A 17,061-nucleotide genomic window follows, 5' to 3' on the forward strand; every position below is an offset into this window, starting at 1 on the left:
ATATCGGAAATTTATGACATGATTTATGAGCAATTACTAATGACCAACTGTTGATAATGATGATATAGTGTTGAAGAAATAAGACAATGTTTACTTTTAATTGTTTATATTGTAATGCGTTGTAGATTATTGTAGGAGTGCATATTTATATCCCTTATCTTTTTGAATGAGCAGCTAGAAACAGGGAATTTTTCCCCCCTGGTTATTGGTATTTTGGTTGCACCATAAACTGCATATGGAATTTAATTTAATTTAGAAATGTGTAGCATCTTTCTGGCCCTCCTCATTACAGAGTGGAAAGACTAAGTACATTTAATGTAGGCTACCAATTTTAAAAACTATTGGCAGATGAACTGCCTTACTTTCAACACATCCTCATATTAGCATGTGATGGGGACTGGAGTGGTCACATTGAGAATCACACAAGAGAGAAGGAATGGTGTTCCAAAAAGGATGTTTCTTGCATCAGAGGTGCAAAATGTGCAAATAAAAGTGTTTCAAAGCAAATATAAAACCAAGGTCAGATTAAAAAAATACAAAATAAACTGTTGGTTAAAACCGTTACAAAGAGCAGTTCCTACTCCCCTCCCTATACAATGGAGCCTGGAGTATTTTTGCATTCAAGCAGTGCTGGCATAACTTTGTCCATGTTCTCATTCACTTGTTGTCCAACTTTCTTTCTCTTCCCTAGTGGCAACTGGTTTAAATACAAAATTATCCTGCCTTTTGATAATTGGAACAAACTATTATTTTAAATCAAATTAACCTTCACCTCCCCATTCTTAAATACAAAATCTTTAAATAAATACATGTTAGTTAAATACAAATGAGAGTTAAAATCAAAACCAATAAATAGGACGAATAAACATTTGCACAATAAAACCTCAATAAATATTGAAAATCGGGGAGTAAAACAATAAGTCAGTCCTTTAAACACAGTAAAACCAAAATCCAATATTAGTCAACCTCTAAATTGTATTTATTTATATAATGGTACATAAACCAATTTTAATGTTATATATATGTATATATATACTTTTTTTTAGGTTGTGATTTTAATGGGTTTGTTTTGGTATGGGGATCCAGCATGAATTTGATCTGTTCAGGTCTTTAAAAAGGGTTAAAAATTCTTCAATTTGATTTTAAAAACTCAGCAGCTACCCTGCCTGAATGCTGTGTGGTGCATAGGGTCGCCAACTATGTAGAGCATTTTCCAGATCAGTCACTTTTGGGGATCCATGTCAGTTTGGATGCTGCCTAGAAAGCAGATGCCTATGTAGGCAGGACACATCACACGGTTTCACAACTGACCAATTGGCAGCCAAGTGTGTTCAAATCTGTCATGCGTGCCTTGAGTTCAGTTTTTCATTTGATTAAATGCCTACCCATAGCATGTGTTTTGACAGATATTGATGAATGTCTTTCTGAGCCATGTAAGCATGGAGGAACGTGTGAGGATCAGCCTGGCTCTTACTTCTGCCACTGCCAGCAGGGGTATGCTGGACAGGACTGTGAGATAGGTAAAATTATCAGGAATCTTATAACCTGGGGTGATTGTTTTGCAGTTTTAGAGTTGGTTTAGGATTATCTACTGGAGCATTAATGCTTGCAACTTATATATCAATAATCTTGGAAAATCTAAACCTTGTGTAAGCATGTGCTGCAGTGATGATAACCATAGAAAGCAACTGGTTCTTGGTGATCTGAAAACACCAAGAGATAAACATCCTGATTTTCAGGTTGCTTCTATGCCTTTGTTATTCTCATATACATTTATTTCAACCTTGATCCTGACTTGACTTTGATTTGAAATTATTAATTAAAAATGTTTATCTCTAAAAATGATTTCCAATCTTATGATACAGATGTGTGTTTATTCTGCAGAACAGGATGGATGCGAGCCAAATCCCTGTTTGAATGGAGGTGTTTGTCGAGGTTACAGGAGGAACCACTTGTGTGTGTGTAAAGAGGGATATGTTGGAGAGCGCTGCCAGACATGTATGTTAACAATTTATTACACATTACTATTCAAAGAGTGTTCAATAAATTACAGAGTGATCATGGACAATAGTCAGGGTAAATACCATATTTAATTTGGAACAAATTAAAAATAGTTATTGACATACATTCTGTTCAAAGGGTCTTATGGGTCTTAATGGAGTAGTTCACCCAATAATGAAAATTCTCTCATAATTTATTCACCTCATGCCATCCCAAATGTTTATGACTTACTTCCATCTGCTGAACTCAAATTAAGATTTTTAGAAGAATATTTCAGCTCTGTAGGCCCATACAATGCAAGTGAATGGGTGCCAACATTTTGAAGCTCCAAAAATAAAAGTGATCCATAAGACTCCAGTGGTTAAATAAATGTCTTTCGAACCGATAGGATGTCTTAAACAATATTTAAGACTTTTTACTAAAAATTCTCCTCCCTGCTCAGTCAATCTCCACTTTAAATTTCACATTCTTCTTCTTGCGTTTTTGGTGATTCATATTCTACATGCATATCGCCCCCTACTGGGCAGAGAGAAGAGTGTCTAGCAAAACATGATATAAATGTTGTTCTGTTTCTCACCTACACCTATAATATAATTTCAGAAGACATGTATTAAAACACTGGAGTCATATGGATTACTTTTACGATGCATTTATGTGATTTTTTGAGTGTCAAATGTTTGGCACCCATTTACTTCCATTGTAGGCTATGGACCTACATAGCTGAAATTTACTTCTAAAAATCATATTTGATTCTGCAGAAGAAAAAAGTTATACACATCGGGGATGGCATGAGGTGAGTAAATGATGAGAGGATTTCTATTTTTAGTTGAACTATCCCTTTAAGATCGTATGAATAATTTATCTAATTTTCACAATGTTTTCTTTCGAAAGACATATTTTCAACACCAAGATACAACAGTAAATCCTATTGAACTGCTTATTCATCATAGATTTGTTTTGGATCATGTCAAATTAAAAATGGCAACCACCTTAACTAAAGTCCATGGAGGCTGGTATGGGAAAAACAAGATTTCTGCTGATGTTATGGTTCACAAAAAATATTTTATAAGACTTTCGATTACCCAGTTGTTATTTTACTTTAAAAAAAATTAGACTTGATGATTAATGATAACTTATCAATTTGACAAAACTTCTATTTATCAATGACCTAGAACAATCAAAACATCACAGACAAACATAATATTACTTTTCCTGATCTGACTAAAATCTTAAATCTTGGAAACGGTTACCCTTCACTTTCTAGAACGTTGAGATCATTGGTTTAGCTCTGTATCTTTATCAAACAGGGTACTTTAAATCTTAGTTCTTGATTGGTCCTCTGTTGCCGTCTAGTGGAGAACCCATGTGTACTCCAGCCATGTGGGAACCGAGGCATCTGTCGAAGTGATAGGAGGGGGAACTACAGCTGTGCCTGCAGGGTGGGTCACACCGGGAGAGACTGTGAGAGAGGTCAGGACCCGATCGTCCATAATTCAATATCAAATGTCTAATCGTTTTAATTATTTTTTTGGGATGCAAGTGGAAGCTATTGATGGTGAAACTATATAAGTAATGTGGAATTCAGAGTTTGAGTTCTTATCTAAAAATAAAAATAAAGTCTTAACTATCTTTGCCTGTATCAGCAATTTGGTTTGTTGACTTGCTCCCAGATAATTCATTAATTATTCAGAGTTGTGGGCAAGTGAGCTTACATACAAGTGCAAGATATCTGTATTTGGGTGTTATCATCATTTAAAGGTTAAAGTTATACCACTACTGTTCTCAGACCTGTTGCCTCCCTCTGGCCTGTATGTGTTGCGGATAGAAGAAAATGAAGTTGAGTTACGATGGGACCAATCAGATGCCACTCAGAATTTGATCAGCGGGTTTGCTGTTGCCTTTGCTCCCATTGGTCATGAACCAAGGAAGACAGACTTCCTGGAAAAGCAGCACTCTACCTACGTGCTACAGGGACTGAGCCCTGGACAACTTTACAACATCTCTACCTTCTCTTTCAAACGCAATACCAACAGCGATGACATAAGCCAGCCCGCTTTTGCTCTAATCCGCACAAGTGAGAACTCTGTGTGGCTACATGGTGATGATATCACATCCTGTTTTTATCCCTCCAGGATTAGGGCCGTTGTTTATAGTTTTAAATAGATTTTTTAAATGTCTGTGTTTTCTTGAGTGTTTAGTATTTATGGTGTTTTATAGTCCTTTATGGCTGTAATGTTGTTTGTGGTATATGAGAAAAATGCCAAGTACTATTACATTTTATTCTTATCTTTATATATGTGTAATTTTCTTTCTTTTCTTTATATATATATATATATATATATATATATATATATATATATATATATATATACAGTATATAAACACTAATGGATAATAATCTGACATGTACAGTCTTTGCTGATAGTCTTTTCCTCTCCTGGTCTGTGTCAGGGCCACATAAGGTGGAACAGCTGGAGGTAGTGAATGTGTCATCCTCTCAGGTATGGCTGCGGTGGCTGGTGCAGGTTGGCAGTCCAGCTGCATTCAGTCAGGTCAGAGTGTCCCTCTTGCCTGCAGATGGAAATGGACCTCGCACAGCCACACTAAACAGCAGTGTCTCAGAGTACACCTTCAGGTCAGTCATAGCATATAACACAAACACGCAGAAAGAGAAATGGAAGAACAAATTAATTCATTAATGACCTGTCAGAAAGTGTGCCTGCAATACTTGTACCAGCCACTAGATGACTATACTTGCTCTGTGACTTGTCACAGAACGTTCATAACCTCTTGTTCCAAAGACATGAGGTATGATTGGGTTCAACTGCACCCAAATCAGAAATCAAGTACCTCACAGAAAATAAAAATTTAATAAACAGTGGTCAATATGTATTAAACATGTGCCTGTATATAACAAAAACACTTGAACATCGGCAAATTGGGACATTTCAAATTAAATGTTAGTTAGAGTTTGGATATAAAGATTGTAGATGTATGAAACACCTGACACTTGCATGACATGTTATATCCAAATAATATAATACTTATTATATATTAACACTGACAGTTACAACATTTATTTATTAACCCTTAAATGCATGGTCATTTTCCCAAGCACTCTTACATATCCGGTTCTTTAGAGACCCGGCATGTATATCAATAAAAAATTGTAGATATAAAAAAAATGCCGATATGAAAAATTTCAAAATACTTTCAAGACAATTAGAAAATAATAAAATATATTTTGATGTTTTATCTTTCATAAATTAAAGGTAATGTAACAAATCAGGACAAATCTAGAATAGGATTCATTACTTTCATGCTGAAATTTCATGAGACACAACTGGCTGTCACACACATATTTAGCTACACGTAACACATTATCTACCCATAGGATACGCATAAATTACACATATGTGTTTTCTCAGGCACGCATTGTGTCTAAATATATGCACATCTTGCATTATTTCATTAGGACACCCAAATGACAATATCCATATCATACTGTCAATATGTTTTACTTGCTAGAGTTTACATAAATTATTTCATAAAATAGCAATTTCAAATGTAAATCAAGTCAATCACTGAAACATCTGTGCCACCTTGAGAAAGAAATAACTTGTATAATATGTACGTGTACACCAGGGGTCGGGAACATATGTCTTGTGAGCTACAAGTGGCTCTTTGTTAAAAATCAAACATTCAACCAAGTCTCACCATTCACCAACACATGATCGTTTAAAACTTTCTTAAGATAATTTTCCTGCAGAAAGTGTGGATGTGATTACAAAGTTTGAAGTCAGTGTCACTGTTTTGATTTCCTTTCTTCTCTGTATTTGTCGTACAGCCTACTCCTGGTGAACAAGGTTTGAAATGAACACCTGCCAAATGCAGATTTTTCATGCGGAGTATTCTGCTGATCTACTAGCCAATGTGGAAGGTGACCTGTAAGACTTCTCGGAGTGATATATTTAAAAAAATTAGATACAAAGACTCACGTTTGATGAAACGGGATTATATTTTGACGAAAGAAAAGTCGCCGATGCACATCTGATTTGATATGTGTGCGCAGTGAGCGTGACGGCAAATTGGAGATGGTAAATGTTTTGATATAGGGAGGTGGTTATATATGAGATTTTTTAATCACTTTGCTATTTTAAATGCATTTTTTGTTTCGTTAAAGTGCAATTTGAATTTAGATATGTCTTTTGTTTAACTTTTTCGTGTTTGAATAAATGTATTTAATTTTTAAAGCAAAAATATTCACTAACCCTTGGTAAGGGATTGACTATATAATCGGTTATCACGATATTTTCAAGGCGATTATCGTTAAAATATTTTTTACATATTGCCCAGCCGAAAAGGGAAGTACAATTTTTAATGAACAATTCTAAAATTAAGTAATTTCATGGAGACCCGCACAAACACGTGTACTCCATTCCATATTGCAACATGTTACCTATTAGTTTTTGCTTATTTGTTTGTTTTTGAGTAGTCTATGGGCAATATAAACATTTTATTTTATTGAAAAACTTTGTTTTTTGAAAATAGTAAATTGTTAGTTTGTGCTATGGCTCTTTCGAAAAAAATGCATCAACCAAAAATTTAAAAAATGGCTCCTTAGTGAAAAAAGTTCCCGACCCCTGGTGTACACGCATATGGAATACTGATGATTCACCATTGTCGATAATTCATTGTTGGACAGAAAATCAACGTGATATAGCATTAATTGTATGAATATAGTAGGCCTAATCATTTCTCTTGTAATAAACAAAGAAATAGATATCCTGTGATAGTAAACTTAAAAAGATATGAAATAATCATAAAATACATAATTTATGGAAGTGCAAAAAAACAAAAAACACTCTTACGTACCTCGGGTCTCTATTGACCCTATACACCTTTGGTACTTAAAACATTACAATTTATTTAGTAGGTTATTTAAATTTTGGCATTTTTGTGTGTGTGTGTGTGTGTGTTACACTGTTTATAAGAGATTGAGGAATACTGAAGTCCAAAAAAATGCCACTGGAGGTGGAATGAAGTCCCGGGTCTCTAAAGATTTGAGTTATGCATTTAAGTGTTTACTTGCATCATTCTAGCCGTATATTAAATGTCACTGATTCTTACAATAGTTTCATAAAGTTTTGTTTCATTTTGCTACATAAATCATTCTCAAAATAGCAAAAATCACTTCTTAACCAAACAATTTTCAAACATTTATTTTATTTAAATTCAGAAACAAATGCTTTAATATATAACTGAATATATAATAACTTAATTGTATTATGTTTTTTATATACAATGAAAGTAATGTAACTAATATGAAACTAATTAAGGAGTGACCTAGGCCTATATTTTGAGATAAAGGAGAGATGTACATGTGACAAGTTGGAGAATAAAGTATGATAAGAAAAAATACAGAAAAAGGGAATAAGAAATTAGTTAATTTGTAAACTGAATGGTTGCATTCTAAAACTAAAGTCTTTTGATAACACAGTCCCATATTTTGTGATCATATAGGATTAAAATATGAAAATTAAAAACACATATTTTACTGATGTGTGTAACCCACAGCACATTACTCCCAGGTCAGATGTACACAGTAGATGTGGTTACACAGAGTGGATTGCGTCCTGAAGACTTGCCATCAACCAGCAAATCTGCAGGTCCACTCCACTTCTGGACCAGTGAGTATCTCTCCAACTCGGTGTTACAAACACAAACACCTCTATCATAACACCAATTTCCTGTGCTCTCCATCAGGACCCCTGCCCCCTCAGAACCTTTCAGTTGCCCAAATCACCACCACTTCTGCACGGGTGGCCTGGGACCGTCATCCTCGGAGCCTTCCAGATGGTTTTGTGGTCAATGTTACTCGAGGCCTCAGCACCCGTAGCCGCTACCTTCCCGATGGAAGTTTAGGGACTTATACCCTACGGGACCTTGTTCCAGGACAGCATTACCGGCTAGCGCTGACTGCTGTTTGCAAAACCGGCCAGGACCACATTCACAGTGTCCCTCAACACCTAGCTTTCACCACCCGTGAGTTGCTGACATTTAAGGTCACTGCTCATCCTAGAATTTTCTAAATGTTGTCGCTGTCCGTTGTGACCTGTCTCTGTATCCTGTCTTGCACAGTACCTTTTGTAAAGAATCAAAGTAGAGGAGACAGACCTAAGGGAGGACGAGACTACCAAGTGGGGCAGACCTTGACAAAAGATGGGGGCACTGTTGATAACACAGAACTCTTAGAAGAGTCAGTAAGGTAGAGTACTTTACAGATAAAACACAACAATAGATGTTATTATAAGGAGTAATTTGTGCAATTACCATTTCTTTTCTCTCAGATATACAGAGCTTATTGATGGTAGGGGGAGGATTACAGCCAGATTTACCAACCTTCCACATAATACCATCAGACATCGCACAAGTCAGTAATACTAGCACATATCATTTTTTAGCTAGTAGTACATTTTAGGCTTAGATCACTCAGAAATTATTATTTCCTAACATTTGTGTCATTCCAAATATGTATGACACTCTTCCTTCCATTGATCATAAAGGGAGATGGAAGGCAGAATGTTCATGCTTTTCCACACAATGAAAGTAATTGAGGATGTGTTGTGTCATGCTCCCAAAATGACAAAAAATAAAGAAAGAAATAAAAAAAGATAAATAAATCACCATTATAGAAGTAGTCCATGACTCGCATGCTATGATAACGTTGTGTTTGAGACAATGACTTCTCATATAATAAGGCCAGTCTTATGAATAATTTTAAGCCATTGATGTTGACAGCACTATATAGTGGATTTGATGTCACTTTTCTTTTTTTTTTTTTTTTTTTAAACCCTGAAGAAATACCCTAAACAAATGCAGAAGTCAGGACACCAGACAACTTTAATTCAGCGATAAAAAAAATAAACAAGGATTAATTGAACATTCAGACACAAGTTGTAATCATTATTGCAAAAAAAGAAAGATCTTTCGGTAGAAAACTTGTTCTGTACTATTCTGGTCTGCTACTAAAACTGCTACTTGGTATTCCTATTGTGGCACTGTTGATATTGTTGGTTCCTTATGATCAGTCACTTGTTTTTTTCTTTTTTTCACTTGGTTTTTATTTGGTCACTTTGTATCCACTAAAAGAATAAATGTGTATATATGTGTCATTCATCTTGATTCTCAACTGGCTGCCATGTTCTTTAAAACAGAGCCTGAACTTCCAATCAAATTGGAAAAGATGGAAGAAACCACCAATAAAATTAGTCTAGCTCTGGAAATTGCTGAAGAAGTGACAAAGAATAAATCTGGTAGGTGATCTTTCAATAAAGTTCATTATATATATTATTATAAGACAAGTGGAATTTGTTGGTTTGCTTTAGGCAGGGTGTTCGTTGAGCAGGAGAATGTGTTTTTAACATGATGGTATTTTTACTCTCTAATTGGTCCCAGCTGAGAGGGAGACTGAGGCACTTCCTCATTCATGTCAAAATACTACTGCATCTATTCTGAATAATTTGCTGCCTGACAGTCACCATAACAACCACACAATAATCTATGAGCAATCTGTTATGGTTTTAAAAATAAAAAAAATGTGATTTAGATTTTTTGAGAGAGCCGTTAAAGGAATATAAACAAGGAAGAACTTGCCAATGTTGCAGGTAATCAGGTGGCAAAGCATTGTGTATTTGTTTTGTACTCAATACAATAAAACATGTTTATTTTTTTATTTCAGAGTCATCCCAAGACTGCAGAACTAAGCCCTGCCAGAATGGTGGGACTTGTGTGCAGAACAACGACTCATTGAGCTGCAGCTGTGCCTCTGGTTTCAAGGGCAGACGGTGTGAGATATGTTAGTATGATCACAGCTGTTTATTTACATGCATGCATGCATGAACATACAGTACATCTACTATATGTTGTGAATTACAAAGCAATGTTGAATTAAACTCTTTGCACTCAACATAAAAGGAATAGTTCACCCAAAAGTGAAAATTCTCTCATCATTTACTCACACTCATGCCATCCCAGATGTGTATGTGACTTTCTTTCTTCTGCAGAACACAAAGATTTTTAGGAGAATATCTCAGCTCTGTAGGTCCATACAATGCACGTTAATGGTGACCAAAACTTTAAAGCTTAAAAAGCACATACATGTAGCATAAAAGTAATAAACTCCAGTGATCAATCCATGTCTCCTGACGTTTTTTGTGTGAGCACAGTCCAAAATGGAACTCCTTTTTCGCTGTACATCTTGCCATTGCAGTCTCTAGGCACAATCATGATTTCAAGCTTGATTACACTTCCTAGTGTTTGGCGCATAGGCAGGCTGCTAGATGGTGCTAGGATATGTAATCGAGTTTAAAAATCATGGGAAATATTCCAGTTGAAAGTGATCATTCCTATGCCATACTCACTCCAAAAGAGCTCTTGAAGTGGGCATTCTGAAGGCAGCATGGCATTTCATCCCATGATCTCCAAGGAGACTGCTGATGTCAAGATTGGATCACTTCAGAAGACATTGATCAAACCTTATGGATTACTTTTATGCTGCCTTTATGTGCTTTTCAGAGCTTCAAAGTTTTGGTCACCATTCACTTGCATTGTGAGGACCAACAGATGTTCTTCTAAAAATCTTAATTTGTGTTCTGCTGAAGAAAGAATGTCTTAAACATCTGGGATAGCATGAGGGTGAGTAAATGATCAGAGAATTTTCATTTTTGGGTGAACTATTCCTTTAAGACATCTGAATCTGTATTTCACAGTGTAATTTGAAAAAGTTATGAATCAATCTGAAATTAGAGACTATCTTCCACTATCATCTCTAAATGATTATCTTCAGTAAGCATGGCCTTTTTCTTATATCTTTAATCTGCCCTGTTGTATACAGATTGCCAGCGAGTGCCTCACCCATGTACTCGCCTTTTCTCTGAAACAAAGAGTGTGCCTGTATGGGAGGATGGTGTCTGCCATTATTTGTACGTGTCTCTCTCCTGTCTGGCAATAATCCAGAAATTTTAGCTGCAGGTCTTTTCCACTGTTTTGTTCTAATCGAATCCATTAGTTGCTGAGTACCTGTTTCCAACCTCAGGTACAAAAGGACATATAAAGTTCAGCAGGATGTTTGTTTCAGAGAGATCTGTGAGCCTTTGCTGCCTAAGAAAACTGCAAGTAAGTACATATTCAAACTATCCTAGATTTTGTCCACTCTATTTTCAGTGTATATATTTCTTCAATGAAAATGTTGTGTTTGGTGGCTTGTCAAACAGGAGGAAAACTTTAACAATAATAACAATATAAGTTAATGTAAGTTATATGTTATCGATATGTGTACACATACATACACTCACCTAAAGGATTATTAGGAACACCATACTAATACTGTGTTTGACCCCCTTTCACCTTCAGAACTGCCTTAATTCTACGTGGCATTGATTCAACAAGGTGCTGAAAGCATTCTTTAGAAATGGTGGCCCATATTGATAGGATAGCATCTTGCAGTTGATGGAGATTTGTGGGATGCACATCCAAGGCACGAAGCTCCCGTTCCACCACATCCCAAAGATGCTCTATTGGGTTGAGATCTGGTGACTGTGGGGGCCATTTTAGTACAGTGAACTCATTGTCATGTTCAAGAAACCAATTTGAAATGATTCGAGCTTTGTGACATGGTGCATTATCCTGCTGGAAGTAGCCATCAGAGGATGGGTACATGGTGGCCATAAAGGGATGGACATGGTCAGAAACAATGCTCAGGTAGGCCGTGGCATTTAAACGATGCCCAATTGGCACTAAGGGGCCTAAAGTGTGCCAAGAAAACATCCCCCACACCATTACACCACCACCACCAGCCTGCACAGTGGTAACAAGGCATGATGGATCCATGTTCTCATTCTGTTTATGCCAAATTCTGACTCTACCATCTGAATGTCTCTACAGAAATCTAGACTCATCAGACCAGGCAACATTTTTCCAGTCTTCAACTGTCCAATTTTGGTGTGCTCTTGCAAATTGTAGCCTCTTTTTCCTATTTGTAGTGGAGATGATTGGTATCCGGTGGGGTCTTCTGCTGTTGTAGCCCATCCGCCTCAAGGTTGTGCGTGTTGTGGCTTCACAAATGCTTTGCTGCATACCTCGGTTGTAACGAGTGGTTATTTCTGTCAAAGTTGCTCTTCTATCAGCTTGAATCAGTCAGCCCATTCTCCTCTGACCTCTAGCATCAACAAGGCATTTTCGCCCACAGGACTGCATACTGGATGTTTTTCCCTTTTCACACCATTCTTTGTAAACCCTAGAAATGGTTGTGTGTGAAAATCCCAGTAACTGAGCAGATTGTGAAATACTCAGACCGGCCCGTCTGGCACCAACAACCATGCCACGCTCAAAATTGCTTAAATCACCTTTCTTTCCCATTCTGACGTTCAGTTTGGAGTTCAGGAGATTGTCTTGACCAGGACCACACCCCTAAATGCATTGAAGCAACTGCCATGTGATTGGTTGATTAGATAATTGCATTAATGAGAAATTGAACAGGTGTTCCTAATAATCCTTTAGGTGAGTGTATACACTACTGATGAAAAGTTTTGAAACACTTGACTGAAATGTTTCTCATGATCTTAAAAATATTTTGATTTGAAGGCGTATGCTTAAATGTTTTAAATTAGTTTTGTAGACAAAAAATATAATTGTGCCACCATATTTCACAATTTCAGTATAAAACAAAAATAAAAGAAATAATAAAGGTTTTTGAAATGGATGACTTGGACCAAATAATAAAGAAAAGCAGCCAATAAGTGCCCAGTATAGATGGGAACTCCTTCAATACTGTTTAAAAAGCATCCCATGGTGATACCTCACTGTGGTGAGATGCTGGCTGGCGCTGCTTTGGTGGCACGAGGAGGACCTACACAATATTAGGCATGTGGTTTTAATGTAGTTGCTGATTGGTGTAAATATATGTATATATGTATAGATTGCTGTATTAATGCTGTGGATATGAGTTGAACAATTTGTGTTCTTTCTCTCATCAGATAGAAGAACTCAAAGACTACAGTAATCGTCGTAAGTATATTTCATGTCACTGAAAAAAATGGCCAAAATCACTTGATCTCATACTTCATGTGTTATCAATTATTTCTATTGTATTTTAGCAGGCTGAATCGATGAAGACTTTGGGCAGTAATGGCTTCTCTCAGTCTTAACTCTAATGAGGATGCATTCCCATCATTATTGACCCTTTTTTGCATCACTGGTGACTACACTGTCTTATGTAAATTTTTAAAGCTCCAGTTCTACAATATGGTTAAGCAATTTAGCTGCATCAAATAGCATACCTCAAATGTAAATATTTTGAGATATTGACAAGTAGTGGCCGTCAAGTCCCTCAGGGAATTTTTCAGAAATGTGCCTTTTTTTTATTTTGCCTGTTCTATCTCCAAAACCTACAAGTTCTCTTCATTCAACCATCTGAACTGATTAAGGTCTTTTCCTCTCCTACACAACAAGAGCACACCTAAATACTGGAAAAAACATGGCCACTCCATTGTTTCTCTTTGTGCAAAGCAAACATCTCTGCTAGCTACTGTGTAAATAGTGTTTATAGTCTGTTTTTTTATTTTATATTTTAATAAAAAAAAATGTAAACTTCATGTTCTCTCCTCCTTTTTAATGAGTTTCCAACTTGAATATAATTAAGGCTTGGTGTTTTATAAAGAGGAGGGGGGAGGGGGGCTGGTAATGGAAAAAGTAAAATAAATAAATAATAATACGTAGAGAATTTCAATTGATGATCTTAGACTTAATTGGTCTACATTCTTATGTCCCAAGAATGGATTTGATTTATCACATTTTAAACGCTATACTCTTAATTACCACAAGATGTCCATATTTTATCTGAAAATGCTAGGGTGCTTCCTTTCATCAGGCTACGTTACCTGTGATTGTTTGTCTAGCTTTGCAAACTGGTCTTGGATATTGCCCTCCCTCTAAACTCAAAGGTTGTAATTCAATGTAAGCAATGACACAGGAACTAGACAGATACTGATGTCAAATTCTTGCTCTGATCTGATCTTCAGTATGCCTTTAACCAACTTAGTACGCACACACACACACACTATAGTGCGGCTGTCCTTATGAGGACTCTCCATAGACATGATTTTTATAGTGTACGAACTATATAGATTCTATCCTCTAACCCTACCCCTAAACCTAACCCTCACAGAAAACTTTATGCATTAAAAATATATATACATTTTGTTTAGTATGTTTTTTTTTAAGTGATTTGAATTATGGTCACACTAGAAATTTCCTCATAAACCACATTTATAGCATAATTCCCTTGTAATTACCAGTTTGTAACCTAAAAATAAATAAATAAATCAACCACCCAAAGACATAGGTTTTAATACTGTACAAACTTAATATTATATCACCTAAACCTAACCCTCACAGAAAACATTCAGCATTTTTACATTTTCAAAACAATTTTGTGCTGTTTTCCTCATGTGGACCGACTGATTGTCCCCACAACGTCAACAATGTCAGATTTTACTATCATTGTGGGGACATTTGGTTCCCACAACGTAGGGAATACCTGGACACACACACACACACACACACGGTGTGTCACCATAGATAGAAAAGTCAGATAAATGGTAAAGGGCACCAAGGCTTATATTTTAACTTTTATTCAATGTATGTACTTCTCTGTATAACAAGAAAACAAATCAGAGCTCGCAAACAGGTATATTTACACTTGTATTAATAACACACACAAAACTCCAGGAACGAGCACGTCCGTGCGTGCGCGCACTGGTTGTAAATGACAACCCCCCCACCCCCCCCCAAAGGCCCCCCTTTCTTCAATGAAAGCTGAGATTGCGGGGGGTAGAAAAGACCATGAAAGGAAAGAGCCGTAGGATACTTATAAGGCGTTGTTTGTTTGGGATAGTATGTGTGGCATGTCCCTCTGATTTTTTAAAGAATTAAACGGACTTGGACTTTCGCCCATGAGAAAGACAGCACGTTAATATCGTCCAAATCTTTGACCGGCCACGCTCGCGCCCGTGTGGTCGCTGAGATCGAGCGAGAGCTAACAGAAGTTAGCTGGACGGCTATCTGCGATTGAGGGGGACAACCTGGGAGAGGAGACGGGTCGACAGAGAACGCCGTTGTCATCAAACTTGATAGTATGTCGGAAGTAACTCAAGCTTTGGATGAGGTTCAGTGGCGCCTTTCGATCGCAGAGAGTTTTTGACGCGACAGTGGGCTGTGATGTTTGATCCCGCGCGGGGCTCCGGCGGAGGCGCGGCGGTGGTGTCCCGGGGTTGGCAGCATACAGTGCTGTGGAGACTGGGTTTTTTTTTTCTCCTCTTGCTCCTCGAAGGGGCCCGATGCCTCACCAACCCCAGCAATGCGCCAGGTATAAACAATAACAACAGACCGAATGTGAACGTGTTCATGAGCGAGGAAGAAGTGAAGAAACTCTTGGGTATGTATATTTTCTTAACGTAATATGCTTCACATTATTCTGGCTTTGGTGCAAAGCTACTGAACGTATCCAAAGTTGTGCTTCTAGTAGGAACATGTGTCACTCCGCAAACAAACTGAACAGCTACTAAACTAACTACAAACACTGAAAGCTGTTTTGTGTACACAATTAGTACTCAAAAGTTCATGAAACATGCTCACAAACTTTTCTGTGTTGTAGTCTGTTAGCTCTATCCATATGTTAGCTTTTATATTTAGGCCAAACAATATCTGCAGCGTCCTTGTTATCTCAACATAGACAATTTATGTTGGGAAAATGGAAAAATGCTCCATAATTAGTTTTAAAAAGAAGATACAACCTAATCATTTTCAACTAGTTTGTGTTCGATTACACTTTTAGCATGCTATTTTTCAGGCATGTAATTAGTACTGTTTAAAACTATTTCCAAATGTTTAAAAAAAAGCTTCGTTAATCAAATGTTTGTATGATGTATTACACACATGCTTGTGGTATCAAGCAGAATTGTTTACAGATAAGTTAGAATTAAAAATGTTTTCCCTGTGTAGTGAAAGGAGGTTTTCCTGAATTAAGTGTGCTCTGTGTCAGTTTAGTTCAGGAAACACTTATTTATTTAAATGCATATTTATAGCATAATTGTGCATAGCTTTTAAGTTTTAAGCATGGTTCAGCCTCCTAACTCTAATAGCATGCACATGATTAAGATAAAGTATGCCTAAAAGTGGCCTAAAACATAAGTGTTGCATTTGCACAGATATTTAAAGTATTCTTCATAGACTAAGGACCTAAATCAAGTGTACTGTGCATAATTTAATTCATTCTTTGTACTGTAATTGATAGTAATGCCCTTGTAAATTTGAATTCAGAGTTGGCTTTTGATTCGGCACCAATGCAATTAATGCAGTGAGAATTGATTAGTGATCATTAATTGCTGGGTATTTATGGCTGAGCCTGTAACCAGTCATTATCATTTCTAATGTAACAGTGTAATTTAATGACAGGGTTTGGGGCTGGAGCATCAATTTCCTGCTGGAAAGAGGAGGCAGAGGCAAGGACATTTTGGAGCAGCCTTGTATGAACTTGTTTTGAGGGGTCACCTTTCAGCTCAGTTGCTGTGAGACTGAAAACAAAGATTTAGTGTGACATTTATGTAAAGTGATGTAAATGCTGTAGCATTTTGTTTGGATGTTGCCTTGTGGAGTATAAGCTTTAAATGAAGCTGTACTTACGGAACCTGTCTTTGAATTTGAATGATTGGAGACCAAAAGTAATTTAATGAAAACGACTTAAAACTGATTAACAAGCCATTTCACTGGAACTTAAAGGGTTAGTTCACCCCAAATTTAAATTCTCTCATTATTTACTCACCCTCATTTAATCCCAGATATGTATGACTTTCTTATGCTGAACACAAACAAATATTTTTTAAATAATTTCTCTGCTCTGTTGGTTCATTCAATGAAAGTTAATGGGTGCCAGAAGTTTGAAGGCCCAAAAAGCAAATTAAGGCAGCCTAAAAGTAATCCACATGACTCCAATGCTTGAAT

General features: G+C 36.6%; 2 protein-coding genes across 5 annotated transcripts in view; both read left to right on the forward strand.

The window, feature by feature from the left end:
* Positions 1-13,638, forward strand: part of LOC127653607 (sushi, nidogen and EGF-like domain-containing protein 1) — a 48,072-nt gene extending 34,434 nt beyond the window's left edge. For 2 of the 3 annotated variants that reach the window (XM_052140340.1, XM_052140342.1), the window contains 15 exons: positions 1,407-1,520; positions 1,885-1,998; positions 3,355-3,471; positions 3,788-4,075; positions 4,453-4,636; positions 7,579-7,691; positions 7,768-8,046; positions 8,143-8,269; positions 8,352-8,434; positions 9,219-9,317; positions 9,743-9,859; positions 10,898-10,985; positions 11,099-11,178; positions 13,038-13,068; positions 13,158-13,638. In XM_052140340.1, the coding sequence (XP_051996300.1) occupies positions 1,407-1,520; positions 1,885-1,998; positions 3,355-3,471; positions 3,788-4,075; positions 4,453-4,636; positions 7,579-7,691; positions 7,768-8,046; positions 8,143-8,269; positions 8,352-8,434; positions 9,219-9,317; positions 9,743-9,859; positions 10,898-10,985; positions 11,099-11,178; positions 13,038-13,063 (1,829 nt within the window). In that variant the 3' untranslated portion in view covers positions 13,064-13,068; positions 13,158-13,638. The remainder of the gene's footprint in view (positions 1-1,406; positions 1,521-1,884; positions 1,999-3,354; positions 3,472-3,787; positions 4,076-4,452; positions 4,637-7,578; positions 7,692-7,767; positions 8,047-8,142; positions 8,270-8,351; positions 8,435-9,218; positions 9,318-9,742; positions 9,860-10,897; positions 10,986-11,098; positions 11,179-13,037; positions 13,069-13,157) is intronic. The other variant, XM_052140341.1, reaches the window with a different exon arrangement.
* Positions 13,639-14,858: 1,220 nt separating this feature from the next.
* The window catches only part of LOC127653609 (tyrosine-protein kinase RYK-like), a 110,918-nt gene continuing 108,715 nt past the window's right edge, over positions 14,859-17,061 (forward strand). For both annotated transcript variants that reach the window (XM_052140344.1, XM_052140343.1), the window contains exon 1: positions 14,859-15,496. In XM_052140344.1, the coding sequence (XP_051996304.1) occupies positions 15,280-15,496 (217 nt within the window). In that variant the 5' untranslated portion in view covers positions 14,859-15,279. The remainder of the gene's footprint in view (positions 15,497-17,061) is intronic.

Source organism: Xyrauchen texanus, chromosome 13, assembly GCF_025860055.1.
Source record: "Xyrauchen texanus isolate HMW12.3.18 chromosome 13, RBS_HiC_50CHRs, whole genome shotgun sequence".
Taxonomy (NCBI): Eukaryota; Metazoa; Chordata; class Actinopteri; order Cypriniformes; family Catostomidae; genus Xyrauchen; species Xyrauchen texanus.